The sequence below is a fragment of the Suncus etruscus genome, chromosome 4 (genome assembly GCF_024139225.1).
Source record: "Suncus etruscus isolate mSunEtr1 chromosome 4, mSunEtr1.pri.cur, whole genome shotgun sequence".
Lineage (NCBI taxonomy): Eukaryota > Metazoa > Chordata > Mammalia > Eulipotyphla > Soricidae > Suncus > Suncus etruscus.
This window is the reverse complement of record NC_064851.1, coordinates 3,841,791-3,855,849: the sequence shown is the minus strand read 5'-3', so window position 1 is coordinate 3,855,849 and position 14,059 is coordinate 3,841,791. Positions and strand designations below refer to the sequence as shown.

The window sequence follows — 14,059 nt, the reverse complement described above, 5'->3', positions numbered from 1 at the left end:
ACTATTTCTCCAGCCTTTGCTTCGTATTTTTTTGGAGGGTGGGGGTCAAACCTGGTGATGCTCAGGGATTGCTCCAGGACCTGTGCTCAGAAATCTCTCCTGGTGGGCCCAGAGAGATAGCACAGCGGCGTTTGCCTTGTAAGCCGATCCAGGACCAAAGGTGATTGGTTCGAATTCCGGTGTCCCATATGGTCCCCCGTGCTTGCCAGGAGCTATTTCTGAGCAGACAGCCAGGAGTAACCCCTGAGCACCGCTGGGTGTGGCCCAAAAAACAAAACAAAACAAAAACAAGGGCCCGGAGAGATAGCACAGCGGTGTTTGCCTTGCAAGCAGCCGATCCAGGACCAAAGGTGGTTGGTTCGAATCTGGTCTTGGAGGATGGGCAGAGTGACTCAGGCTGGTCAGGTGGCCCATGAGATCACCACCTCCTAGGAGTGCTCAGGAGTCACTCATGGCAGGGCTCAGGGTACTGTGCTTGGTGCCGGAATAGGAATGGGCTCAGCTGTGTGCAAGGCAGGTGCTCTACCCATTGTGCTACCTCTTCGGCCTATAGTTAATGTTGGATGGTTCCTGTGGAGAGGCCCAGTGCCCAGCACTACTAGGCAGGAGACTCAAATCAGAGAAACTGGAGGGATTTCAGTGTGTGTGTGTGTATGTGTGTTTGCATGTTTGTGTGTGTGTTTCAGGACTCAAACCATAATTCTGCCATATTAACATTTTTGGGGGGTCTGGGTTGATAACTCAAAGGACTGGAGCACATATTTTATCTATAGGAGACCCAGGTTTCATCTTAGCACCATGTGTTCCCCTGAACACCAATGGGAACACCCCCCAAAACAAGCTGGAAATAACTGAAGCACCTCCAAGAGTGGCTCCAAAACAAAACCAACAAAACCCACATTTGAAGCTTGGGCTCCACCTTTGAGCGATCTCCTCAGCCCCCATTAAAATCTTTGTTTTAGGGCCACACCTGGTGGGCGGTGCTTACTCCTGGCTCTGTGCTCCGGGATCACTCTGATGTGGCTCTGGGGACTCTACCGGGAACTGGGGCTTGAACCTGTGGCTGTCTATGTGCAAGGCAAGCACCCTCCCCGCTGTGCTATGCGCCACTGTACTGTCCAACTCCTCGAGGTCATTCTGGTGTCTGCAGGTGGCCGTGTCCCCCCTTCAGCCAGGCAAAGGCCAGTGGCCTTCGCTGCTTCCAGACCCACCTCTGCCTACCCAGCGTCCATTAGTGAGGACAGCACCACCTGCTCTTTATTTGCTGTTTATTCCACTTCACTTGTTGATGTGGGGGCCTTTGTTAACTAACTGAGCCCCAAAAGGCAGAGACTTTGGGCTCCCAGAACCCTTACCTGCCCTCCTGGGGGGACTTCCCCACACAGGCAACCAACCCCGAATAGCTCCATACATAGATGCCCAGGTCTTATCTTAGCACCACAGGGTGCCTCTAGGAGGCTGGGATGACCCCACACCCCAGGAGGGGAGAAGCCCTGGGCGTGGCCCCGATAAACAAAGTCGTCATCTTCAGGACTAGGGAGGTACCATGCTGACCTCTGCGTGTGTGGGAACCAGAGTCAGTCTCCAGCACCACACACATGCAGACACGTATGCACACACTCACACACACACATCCATCATCTTTTAACCCCTTCAAAGTGGAAAAGTAAATGTGATTTTATCAGCGTTTTTGGTAGACCCAAAGTCCAGGTTCAAAATCAAGGTATTTGGCCTGCTCACTGCCAGGTGAATCTTTAGCAAGTTGTTTCCTTCTGTTAAGTGAGATTACAAGGTTGATACCAAGTTGGGCCAAAAATCCAAATCATGCTGGTATATAACCAAAAGGAATGGTTGCAGTACAGCGGGGAGACCATGTACCTCGCATCCAGCTGACCCGGGTTTGATCCCCAGTTTCTCATAGGGTGTCCCCTGAGCACTGCCAGGAGTTGATTCCTGAGATCAGAGTCAGGAATAAACTGACGGGTGTGGCCCCCAAACAAAACAGTAACTCGAAGGAAAGGGTTCTGTGCCCTGGTACCCCTTAGTGGATACCACTCCCCCAGAGATTTATTCTTTCACTGTCTTTATTTTTTTTATTATTGGGGGGACTCACACCTGGCAGCACTCAGGGGTTACTCCTGGCTCAGAAGTTGCTCCTAGCAGGCACAGGGGACCATATGGGATACTAGGAGTCACTGTCTATAAACGTGTGGCATAGAAATGTGATCAGATGCCACACAATGTTCTGAAATCTGCTTTTCTTCTCCTTGTTGGTGGCAGGCATCTCCAGGACAATGCGTATAGATTCAGTAGTCATTTTATATGGTTATAAAAGTACTCTAATTTAATTAAATCAGTTCCTCATTGGTGGGTGTTCAGGTTTCTTTTTTTCTTTTTGTTTTTGTTTTTGGGTCACACCCAGTGGTGCTCAGAGGTTATTCCTGGCTCTGCACTCAGAAATTGCTTCTGGTAGGTATGGGGGGACCATATGGGATGCCGGGATTCGAACCATCCTGGGTCTGCTGCGTGCAAGGCAAACACCCTACCTCTGTGCTGTCTCTCCGGCCCTGGTTTCTTTTTTCTTTTTTTCCTTCTACTTAACACAATAAAAGCGCCTCTGGTGTCATTACAATTGAGCACTTGTACAGGGATTTGAGTAGGCTAGATTATTGGAAGTGAAATTTCAGGGTCAAAGGGCAAGAAAACATTATCTTTGGAAAGACTTTGGATTCCGTTACTTTGCATGTAAGGGAATTCGGGTGTGTGTGTGTGTGTTTTTCTAATCTCATCCAAGTGAGGCAGGGCAGTTCCCAGGTAAATGAATTTATTGGCTCATCCAAATTACTCCGTGTCTTTGGTCTTTCTCTGGCAGCTCTGCTGTTCCAGATGTGCTTGTCTTATTGGAATAGCAGAAGAGATTGTCCTGTCGCAGTTGCAGTGTCAAGACCTTTCCCAGAAGCCCCTTAGCTGACTTTCCCCCTGTCTCATTGGGTAGAATAAGGTCTTGTGTGCATCGACTTTAGCCAATCACTGGCAGGGGAATAGGGTCCTTTTGATTGGCTCAGCCTAGTGCAGGTTCACCTGAGGAAGTGGGAGAGGGCCCCCCTGGAGGCTGAGTCCTAGAGGAAAAGAAGCTGGTGCAATTGCTCTGCAGAGCTGTGATGTGATGTGAGCAGTTTGCTCTCAGTGGATTTGCAGTTAGGAGAGACCCCACTTCTCCACCCTTCTCAGTCTCGGAGCCCTGATGATCTCCCAATCACCTTTGGGATCATGCACTTTCGGGGTGAGGTTCCCCCTTTTTTGGAAGATATGACAGGTTTATAGCCAAACTGCTCTCTGTGATCCACTCGTTTAGGACCCTCAGATGACGCAGCTGCTGCTTCCCTTCCTCCTGTCTGGTGTTCTCTATCTCCTTTTGTTCAAACTGGCAACGTCACTCTTGCAGACATCACGTCACATTTCCTATTCTTTCCTCCTTTTTATTTATTTATTTTTTTGGTTTTCGGTTTTGGGGTCACACCCAGCCCCGCTCAGGGGTTACTCCTGACTCTACACTCAGAAATCGCTCCTGGCAGGCTCAGGGGACCCTATGGGATGCCGGGATTCGAACCACCGTCCTTCTGCATGCAAGGCAAATGCTTTACTCCATGCTATCTCTCCGGCCCCTCTTCCCTCCTTTTTTGATGCTGAGAATCAAACCCAGGACCTCACTCACACATGCAAGGCAAGTGCTCTGCCACTAAATCAAATTCCTAGCCTAGGTTCCAGGTCCTTTAGTTTAAACAAATTTCTTTTCCACTTCTGCTCTCTTCTCCCATTTTACTAAATGCAAGGTGGGAATGGGGGACACATGATGCCCCCAATGTTAGGACTCCATTGAATATCTAGCAGCACCATGTGCAAACTGCCTTCTACACAACCCAAATCATCAGCTTGTTTTTTGCCACTTGACAAGGATCACATTCCTCTTCCTGTCTCTAAAATGACCAAAATGGCTCTAAACTTCCACATTTCTATCCACAGTCCCAAAAAACCAGGATGTCCAAACCTGCCCCTCAAACCTCAGTGTCTGTTCAGTCTCCAGTCCCAAAGCCACTTCTTCTACAGTTGAGGCTGTTAGAACCATATCTGCTTCAGTTCAAAAATACACAGGGCCCACCCAGCCTGCCAGGACCATATCCCATGTTCTCATATCACCAACTCATGTCACCAACTTTTTTTTTGGCTTTTTTTGGGTCACACCAATTAATACTTGAGGCCTCCTCCTAGCTCTGAGCTCAGGGACCACTCCTGGAAGAGCTTGGGGGGGGGGGGGCCTTACACAGTGCTGGAAATCGAACCTAGATTTGGCAATGTGCAAAGCAAGTGCGTTACCTGCCGTACTCTCTCTCAGTTCCCCTTCTTCAAATTTTATTTCCTAACAAGCCATCTATATAACACTTTTCTTCCCTGAGGAGGTAAATTGAAGTTGTGGGTGGGTGGGGCATTTCCATGTCTACGGATGGCCCCAGGTAGTATCATCGTAGCCCATAGGGAGCTGGGAAAGGAAGTGACCAGCCTGCAGTCGCAGCCCATCAAGGGTACTACATACACACAGAGTTCAAAGGACATGGGTGGGGATATGCAGAGCTGACTTAGCTGGTACAGGTGGCCCACAAAGACCTTGACACAAGTCCTTGTCATCATGGGTGACAGAAGCCACCAGAGGACGTGACACCGACCGCCTGGGCCTGTTCTCCCCACAGACACTGATGGAGAGGCAGAGACGGAAGGCGGACATCGAGAAGGGGCTGCAGTTCATACAGTAAGTAACCTCCTGAGCCTGGCCATTCCCCACGCTTTGGGCCCAAGGACACTGACCCTGGGCCAGTCGAGGTCAGTGGAAACTCCATTGCTTTCTTCAGGATTGTGTCTTGAATGCCTGTTCTGATTTATGGGGTGTTGACCCCTGAACCTTGTAGTCTAGCTTCTTTTCTGTCAGGCACTGTGCTTCTGGGCCACTCACAGCCCCTTTCTGAGGGTGTGGGGCACCAGCCCCCCACTTTCTTTTAGTTGCAGCTGAGTTTCTGCTCCCTTAGGCTGGCACCTCCTCCCAAAAATGTGCTTCTAGTCTGACCTGAGGGGTTGTCAGTTCTCCACACCAAGCCACGTTGTGCGTGAAAGGCCCAGAGAAGGGGAGATGCACAAAAAAGGGTACAGAAGCCCTGGGGTAACTGGGTCCTGGAGGGCTCCTCAGAGGAGGAAGGGCTGCAGTGGAGGTGATCCTGGTGCCAGCGGCCCCCTTTGTAGGTTTGATATAACAGGGTGTGGTCATGCCCCACAGCTGCATAGCAGCTGGCTGCAGCATCTATACCAGGGCCAGAAGGGCTGCCAGCCTTGGCCCAAAGCCAGCCTTGTGCCAGGCCCAGTGCCAGGCCTGCCTGGGAAGCAAAAGGCTGGCACAATGCTGTGGATTTGTGAGCTCTGAGGGTGTGTCCTCACCTCAACACCTGAGGGCTATGGAGAGTGAGCACTCATACCTGGGGCACCTCTGGGTCCAGCCCCCTGGGGCTCAAAGCTGCTCACTTCCCTGTCCTTTCTGCTAGGTCTACACTTCCCCTGAAACAAGAAGAATATGAGGTAAGTGTTGCCCTGCTGGCAGAGCCAAGGCCGGGTGTCCTGGAGAAGGGCAGTGGGAGGGAATGGCTGGCGGGAGAAGGCCCCTGAGAAGGCCCCGTGCCTGTCCCTACCAGGCCTTTCTGCTCAAGCTGGTGCAGAACCTGTTTGCTGAGGGCAATGACTTGTTCCGAGAGAAGGACCACAAGCAGGCGCTGGTGCAGTACATGGAGGGGCTGAACGTGGCCGACTATGCTGCCTCCGACCAGGTGGCCCTGCCCCGGGAGCTGCTATGCAAGCTGCATGTCAACAGGGCGGCCTGCTACTTCAGCATGGTGAGTGCCCTGACCTCTGACCCTGTGACTCATGACCCCATGACCCATGACCCCACACCCCAACTACTTCAGCATGGAGAGTGCTTGTGACCCTATGACTTCATAACCCCTGACCCCGTGTCCCTGGTCCCATCCCAAGCCCTCTATATCCTCATAGGCACCATACCCCTGGTCCATGCCCACCACCCCAATCCTCTCGTGCCCCACTCCCCTCTCACACAACCATTCTCTCTTTTCCTATTCTCATCACACAGCTACTAGGAGCATCTTTGCATTGAATTTGATTATTTGGGGCTTTGAGTCATACCTGAAAGTGGTCAGGAGACCATATGGGATGCTAGAGATTGAACCCTGGGCATCTGCATGCAAGGCATATACCTTCCTGTTGTTCTGGCTCCTAGCTCCTAATAGCTGCTAAGCCTCAGAACTTAATTTTGTTCTTAGTTTTGTTTTGGGGCCACACCCAGCAGTGCTCAGGGCTTAGCCCTGAGTCTGCTCAGTGAGCATTCCTGGTAGGACTCCTGGAACCTGCGGGGGTGCTGGGCATCGAACCTGGGCTATCTGCAGGCAAGAGCCTTCCAGCTGTCCTATGGCTCTGGCCTCACTTGATGCTTTCACTTTCTCTTGGAGCCACCTCAGTTCCTCGAGTTCTGGACCAAAGACAGCTGTGGGGGCGGGGGGCCGGAGAGATAGCATGGAGGTAAGGCGTTTGCCTTGCATTCAGAAGGATGGTGGTTCAAATCCTGGCATCTCGGATGGTCCCCTGAGCCTGCCAGGAACAATTTCTGAGCGTAGAGCCAGGAGTAACCCCTGAGTGCTGCCGGGTGTGATCCCAGAACCAAAAAAAAAAAAAAAAGAGGCAGAAAGAGGCAGTTGAGGAAGTACCTAGGCGCGTCCGCTGGAGCATCTGAGAACCCTAGTTTTGGTGTCCTGCTACCCCAGGGGACTGGGGCACCCCTCTGTCCGGAAGCGCAGGTGCCCTGGATCAGAATCTGAAGAGAATAGCTGTTTCCTAGACCTTCGGGCATACCCTGACCCCAGTCTGGCTTTATCTCTGCAGAAAGGGGAGGCCAGGCTGAGGCTGAGGTTTGGGGGTGCTGACCTGGGCCACCTGCTGCTTTCCCTCTGCAGGGCCTGTACGAGAAGGCGCTGGAGGACAGCGAGAAGGCGCTGGGCCTGGACGGCGAAAACATCCGCGCGCTGTTCCGAAAGGCGCGGGCCCTCACGCAGCTGGGCCGCCACAAGGAGGCCTATGAGTGCAGCAGTCGCTGCTCACTGGCACTGCCCCACGTGAGTGCCACCACCCATGCTCGTCGTGGGTCCCAGCCTAGGTTTCCCCTCTGCAATCGCATCGAGCTGGGCGGGAGCTCTGCCCTTAGATTTTCCCCCAGTCACAGAGCCAGAAAGCAGGCCACGGTGGGGACCCAGGTTCACGTGCTTGCCCTTGACCCTTTGAGAGGAGACAGGCCTGTGGGGGACTCACAGGAGTGTCTCAGTGTGCTAGAAACTGACAAGTCACTCTCTGCTCCCCCTGTGACTGGTGTCCCCATCCTACAGTCTATCCATACACTTCACAAGCGTCCACCAAGTAAGTGCCCTACGATGTCCAGATTGGTGCCCTGCAGGAAGCCATTGTCCACAGGGACACAAATGACATCAGAATCCAGACCTGTTCCACCGATGACCGCATGACCCTAACTGTGACCTTGGCCTGCCGTGCCGTCCCCCTCTCTGTACCCCCACTCCATGCCACATGGTGCACTTCCTCCTCCATCCCAGAAGTCATGGGGGTGAAAGGTCTCAGAGAAGCCAAGTGCTGCCCTCAGGAATGGCAGAGAAGGGCTGGAGAAATAGTATGGAGTTAGGGCTTTTGCCTTGCATGCAGAAGGACAGTGGATTGAATCCTGGCATCCCATAGGTCCCCTGAGCCTGCCAAGAGCAATTTCTTTTTTTTTTGGGGGGGGGGTCACACCCGGCAGTGCTCAGGGGTTACTCCTGGCTGTCTGCTCAGAAATAACTCCTGGCAGGCACGGGGGACCATATGGGACACCGGGATTCGAACCAACCACCTTGGGTTCTGGATCGGCTGCTTGCAAGGCAAGCACCGCTGTGCTATCTCTCTGGGCCCAGCCAAGAGCAATTTCTGAGCGTAGAGCCAGGAGTAACCCCTGAGCACTGCCGGATGTGACCCAAAAACAAAAAGAATGGCAGAGAGCAGGGACTCGAGCCATAGCACAGCGGGGAGGGCATTCACCTTGCACGCAGCGGACCTGAGTTAGATCCCTAGCATCCCATATGGTTGGACCCGAGTTAGATCCCTAGCATCCCATATGGTTCCCTGGGCCTCCCAGGAGCGATTTCTGAGTGCTGCTGGGTGAGGCCCAAAAATCAAAAACAACAACAACCAAAAAATAAAATGAATAATCCTTATGAGTATTGCAGGTGTGGGGATCTATCACCAAAAGACAGCTCAGAAGGTGTGAGGATCTTGGGGGACCCTGGAGGGTGGAGCTGAGGGGACTCAAGAGCGCCAAGAGGCCGCCAGTTTCCAGGCTGAGGAACCGGTCACTTGGGCCAATGGCACGGTGGCATCCAGAAGCGGTCAGGACGCTCAAAGCCTGATTACTATTACTTCCCTCATTAGGGCTAGTTTAGTGGGTCCCACGGGCTCTGGCGGTCCCAGTGGCAAAGAGGCTCAACAGAGCCATTGAGAGCTCTGGGTTGTGTGTGGGAGAACCCCCCGTTTCCCAGCCAGCCCTGTGTCATACTGGACTGGACCCTTCCCGAGGCCTGTGGCATCCCTTGCCCCTTGCTTGTGCCTGGCTCGGAACACATGGGACAACCACAGGATTGAAGGGAGGGTGAGAATGAGGCCTTACTGAACCAGGTGACTGTCAGCTTAGGAATTTTCAACTTCTGGTCCACAGACCACTTAGGTATACAGAGATTGAAAACCACCATTCCAGGCCGCACAGACCTCACTCCTTTGTGCCTTACAGCAGCCCTCTGGAGGCTCACGGGTAGATTCATGCTGGCAGAGGGTGCCAGGATGTTTTATGAAGGAAGCAAAATATAAAACAATTGCTGTAGGTCCGGAGCAGTGGTGCCTTGCAAGCACTAGCCTAGGACGGACCACAGTTCGATCCCCCATCGTCCCATATGGACCCCCAAGCCATGGGTGATTTCTGAGTGCATAGCCAGGAGTGACCCCTGAACATCAATGGATATGGCCCAAAAATAAATAAATAAATAAATAAACAACCGCTGTAGCAGGAGCCATTTACATAGAAAAAAGGGAAGAGAGATAGTACAGTGGTAAAGGAATTTGCACTCGGCCATCCCACGTTTAATCCCCAGTATCTCATATGATCCTGCACACAGAGCCAGGAGTATGCCCAGGGCACTGCTGGGAATGGTTTTAAAAGCAAACTAAGCAAGTCGTTTGATTAAAGTCATCACCAAGAGTTGAAGCTATAATACAGCAGGGAGGGCATTTGCCTTGCATGTAACCAACTGGAATTCAATCCCAGGCACCCCATCTGGTCCTTCAAGACCACCTTGAGTGATCCCTGAGTGCAGAGCCAGGAGTCAGGCCTGAGCACCACCGCTATGACCCAAAATAACAGTACAAAACTAAACAAAATAAAATTATGGGGCTGGAATGGTAGCGCAAGCAGTAAGGCGTCTGCCTTTGCGTGCTAGCCTAGGACCATGGTTTAACCCCTGGCGTCCCATATGGTCCCAAGCCAGGAGCAATTTCTGAGCGCATAGCTTGGGCGTCACTGGGTGTGGCCAAAAAAATAAACAAAAATAAAGTAAAATAAAATAAAATCATAATCATATAGGGACGGGAGATGACTCAGAGGGCCGGAGCACATATTCTGTAAGATGGAGACCCGTTTGAGCTCCAGTACCAGAGCCTGGAGCAGTCCCTGAACTCCCAGCTGGAAGTAACCCCGGGTGGGGTAGGGTAGATGGAGCTGTTCAGGCTGCCCAGGGAGCCTCGTGGGCCATCTGCTTGTGCTGTCCTTCCCAGGACGAGAGTGTGACCCAACTCGGACAGGAACTGGCTCAGAAGCTTGGGCTGCGCGTCCGGAAAGCATATAAGAGACCCCAGGTAGGTGTTGGGGCAGGGCTGGAGTATGGCTAGGCCTGCACTGGGAGTGGGGGGTGTGGGGGGATCGCATCAAGTCCAGGACTGGGAGCCCTGGACTGCACTTCTGCAACTGTTCTGGAAGGTGTCACCCACACGGTGACTTTACTTGGACCCTATGGCTCCAAAGCCCAGCTTCTCCTGATGGACGGGCAGCAATGAGGTGCCTTCTGTGTCCCCCATAACCCCTCGACCCCCCCTTCAAAGCAAGTCTCTGTGGGGTGAGGCGAGAGTCTCTGAAACCCAGCACTCATGAAATGGGAGATCTGATCCAGAGACACAGGGCGGGATCCAGAGAGGGAACCCCAGCCCTACCGCTGTGCCAGTGCTGGTACTGCCTGATTTTGGGGACCCACCGGAGAACCTTTCAGTACCTTCACCTCTCTCCCCTCTCTGGTCTCTGGCAGGAATGGGAAACTTTTTCTCTGCTCAGCAACGGTACTACGGCTGGTGTGGCCGATCAGGTAGGGAGAGGGTTGGACTCAGGGATCTCCCTTCCCTTCCCCAACACCCACCTGTCTGGGTTCACTCATCGAGGGGGATTTAGGCTCACATAAAGGAGCCCCAAGCACAGAGCCAGGAGTAGCCCCTGAATATCACTAAGTGTGGTACAAGGAAACAAAACAAACAAAAGGGAAAAATGACCCTGTGATGGAGGGACAGCAGGCAGGAACAGGCTGAGAGCATGGAAAGGAGTTGTGGTCTTTTTCTTGTCTATTGGTTTTGGGGTCCTGGGGTCCTACTGGTGGTTTTCAGTGCTCACTCACTACTGGTGTATTTCGCTTTGAACGCTGGTTTTGGTTTGTATGATGTGGAGGAAGGACGGACATGCACGATGTACCTTGAGCTCCAAGATCATGGTGTGGGGGCTGCTATAGTTTTAAACCTGAGAAAGGGTGAGCCACAGAGAGACACTGGAGTAGAGGTCTGAAGCACTGGCCAGAGTACAGAGGAGAGTCGGAATGCACCATCAGTGGCACAGGTGTGGGAAAAACAAACCCCTGTGTTCTGTGGTGCTGGGAGACGCATCATCGAGCAGAAGGGATCCCAGTTCTCAGTTCTCCAGGACCTCAGAAATAGGGGGGCCCTTTCCTTTTCTATGGAGAGTCCTGAGTGTAATGGGCGCCATCCGCCCCAGAGGGCCCAGGGGTGGGGTGTGGCTGGCACGAGTGGCTGGCAACAGCCTGACCCACCATCCTGCCTTCACAGGGAACTGCCAACGGACTGGGGCCCATTGATGACATCGAAACAGGTAAGGTCCCTAGACCCCCAGGGGCTCAGCTCTCACCCAAGGAGGGGCAGGGCAAACCATCATCAGTTCTGGGCAACCTAAAATGAAGAAAGAAAATGGGGGGTGGAGGGCCAGGAGCAGAGCTGAGTGTGCTGTGGCCCTCCTATAACTACCCCTGCTGAGAAGTCCCTTGCGCCCTCCTAGAGGCAGGCTGTCACCCGAGGGCGTTTGCAGGAGGGCAGAACCAGTAAAGGGGGACAGAGCTACTGGCAGGAGACCAGTCAAGGGCAGCCAGCTGCAGGCCAGGACCCAAGAGCCAGGGAGGATACCCCATGCCTGCAGTGGTCCTTCTAAGGCTCCTGAGCCCCGCCGTCCTCCGCAGACTGCTACGTGGACCTCCGAGGCTCCCCAGCCCCGCTCCCCGCCACCCCCACGCTCCCCTTGTTCCCTCACGTGCTGGACCTGCTGGCCCCCCTGGATGGCGGTGGCCGGACCCTCCCTGGCTCCGAGGGCCCGGACGATTTCTCTGACGGGGATGTGTTCGGGCCTGAGCTGGACTCCCTCCTGGACTCACTGGTGAGCCCTGCTGCCCCTTCCTTGCCCATGGACTGCCCGCTCCGACTCCAAGCCCTCCTGGCCTCCTGGGACACCGGTGACACCTTGCCCAGCCCTTAGGCCACGCCCACGCCCCGCCTCTAGTGGCCACGCCCTCCTGTCTAGGCCACGCCCCTACCCTGAGGACCCGCCCTCTTCCAGCAATCAGACCACGCCCTCCTCCCTGGGGCCTTCCCTGGGGCCCCGCCCACTTCCACCACCCAGGGCCCTGCTCTCCTCATAGGCCCCACCCCTTCACTGAGGGCCCGCCCACTACCAACACCTGGACCACGCCCTCCCCTCTAGGTCCCTCCCCTGTGGCCCCTCCTACTTTGACCACCTAGGGTCCCACCCTCCGTCTAGGCCCCGCCCTCCCAGTGAGGGTTCACCCACTACCAACACTCAGACCACGCCCTCTCCTAGGCCCCTCCTCCTATAGTTCCTTCCTCTGTGGCCCCGCCTACTTCTACCTCCCAGGGCCCCGCCCTCCTCTTAGGCTCCGCCCTTCCACTGAGGGCCCGCCCACTTCCAGCACTCAGACCACGCCCTTCCTCTAGGGCCTAGGCAGGGCCTAGGGATGCCTCAGCCCCTCCTCTGTCTTGCCTTCTCCCCAATCCTTGGGGTCCACGCCTCCTCTCTGGACCCCACCCCTCCTCATAGACTCCGCCTCCTGGCCACGCCCTATCACACCCCAGCTTCTTGGAGCACCCTCCATCCTCTTCCTCTGGTTCTGAGGAATGGAGAGATGGTGCCATCTCTGAGTCCCAGTCCCTTAATCAGACTTGGGGGGGGGGCAAAGGAATGCTCTTGGGTCAGAAGCTGGAGGCAGCAAGACCCCCCACCCCAGGGTGGGCACAGGTGGGGGGGGCCTGCCTGGGCTCCACAGGGCCCAGTTCTCCTCCGACCATGCGACCCTCTGTCCCACCCTACAGTCTCTGGTGCAGGGCGGCCTGCCTGGCAGCGGGGCGCCCAGCGAGCTGCCCCAGCTGATTCCCGTGTTCCCAGGGGGGACCCCGCTGCTGCCCCCCGTGGTGGGTGGCTCCATCCCTGTCTCCAGCCCTCTGCCCCCTGCCTCCTTCGGCCTGGTCATGGACCCCTCCAAGAAGCTGGCTGCCTCCGTGCTGGATGCCCTGGACCCCCCCGGCTCTGCCCTGGACCCCCTGGACCTGCTGCCCTTCGCGGAGACCCGGCTGGATGCCCTCAGCAGCTTTGGCTCCCCGCGTGGCTCCTTGGACAAGCCCGACTCCTTCCCCGGTGAGGCCCGAGGGCTGGGCCGCCTTCCCCAAGGACCCGCTTGTCTCTCCTGGTGGCCACAGACCTCCTGATTTGAGTCACTGTGTCCCCTAGGACCTTGGAGGGGCAAACCAGACAGCCAGTACTCACAGAACCCCACTTGGTGCTCTCTGCCCAGCCTCTGGGGTCCTGGGCTCCCAGAGGATCTGGGCTGGGCGATCTCAGAGGGGCCGAGCTGGGTTTCCAGAGGGCTTGGGGGGACTCACTGGCCCAACCAAGGGTTCCTTCAGCTCTGCTCCAGCTAACCTGGCTGGCACCGGGGATCCGAAGAGGAAGCAGATTGTTGGGCCCTTCCAGCAGCTTAGGTCTCTCTGACTGTGAAGCCAGCCCAGGGTACAGAGGCCCATGGAGGTTCCCTGGAGGAGGTGGAGCTGGGCGGACCTTTTTTGGAGGGGAAGAGGGGGAACCTCCAAAGAAGCATTCAGGGTCCCAAAGCCCACTCCTGGTGGTACAACAACCAACAGGCACAGATGGGCCAATGCTTCGTAGGCCCAGGCCTGTGCCCCTTGGCCATCTGATATTCTTTTTTTTTTTTTTTTTTTTTTTGGTTTTTTTTTTGGGCCACACCCAGTGACGCTCAGGGGTTACTCCTGGCTATGCACTCAGAAGTCACTCCTGGCTTGGGGGACCATATAGGACGCCGGGGGATCGAACCGCGGTCCGTCCTAGGCTAGCGCAGGCAAGGCAGGCACCTTACCTCTAGCGCCACCGCCCGACCCCACCATCTGATATTCTTTTTTTTTTTTTTTTTTTTGTGGTTTTTGGGTCACACCCGGCAGTGCTCAGGGGTTATTCCTGGCTCCAGGCTCAGAAATTGCTCCTGGCAGGCACGGGAGGACCATATATGGGACGCCGGGA

The 14,059-nt window shown here is 54.9% G+C and overlaps 1 protein-coding gene across 1 annotated transcript in view; it reads left to right on the top strand.

The window, feature by feature from the left end:
* The window catches only part of ZC3H7B (zinc finger CCCH-type containing 7B), a 29,049-nt gene that overhangs the window by 2,390 nt on the left and 12,600 nt on the right, over nucleotides 1–14,059 (top strand). The window contains exons 2-10 of the mRNA XM_049771546.1: nucleotides 4,746–4,804; nucleotides 5,586–5,619; nucleotides 5,733–5,930; nucleotides 7,062–7,220; nucleotides 9,967–10,047; nucleotides 10,491–10,547; nucleotides 11,293–11,335; nucleotides 11,697–11,890; nucleotides 12,841–13,162. Coding sequence (XP_049627503.1) covers nucleotides 4,752–4,804; nucleotides 5,586–5,619; nucleotides 5,733–5,930; nucleotides 7,062–7,220; nucleotides 9,967–10,047; nucleotides 10,491–10,547; nucleotides 11,293–11,335; nucleotides 11,697–11,890; nucleotides 12,841–13,162 — 1,141 coding nt within the window. The 5' untranslated portion in view covers nucleotides 4,746–4,751. The remainder of the gene's footprint in view (nucleotides 1–4,745; nucleotides 4,805–5,585; nucleotides 5,620–5,732; nucleotides 5,931–7,061; nucleotides 7,221–9,966; nucleotides 10,048–10,490; nucleotides 10,548–11,292; nucleotides 11,336–11,696; nucleotides 11,891–12,840; nucleotides 13,163–14,059) is intronic.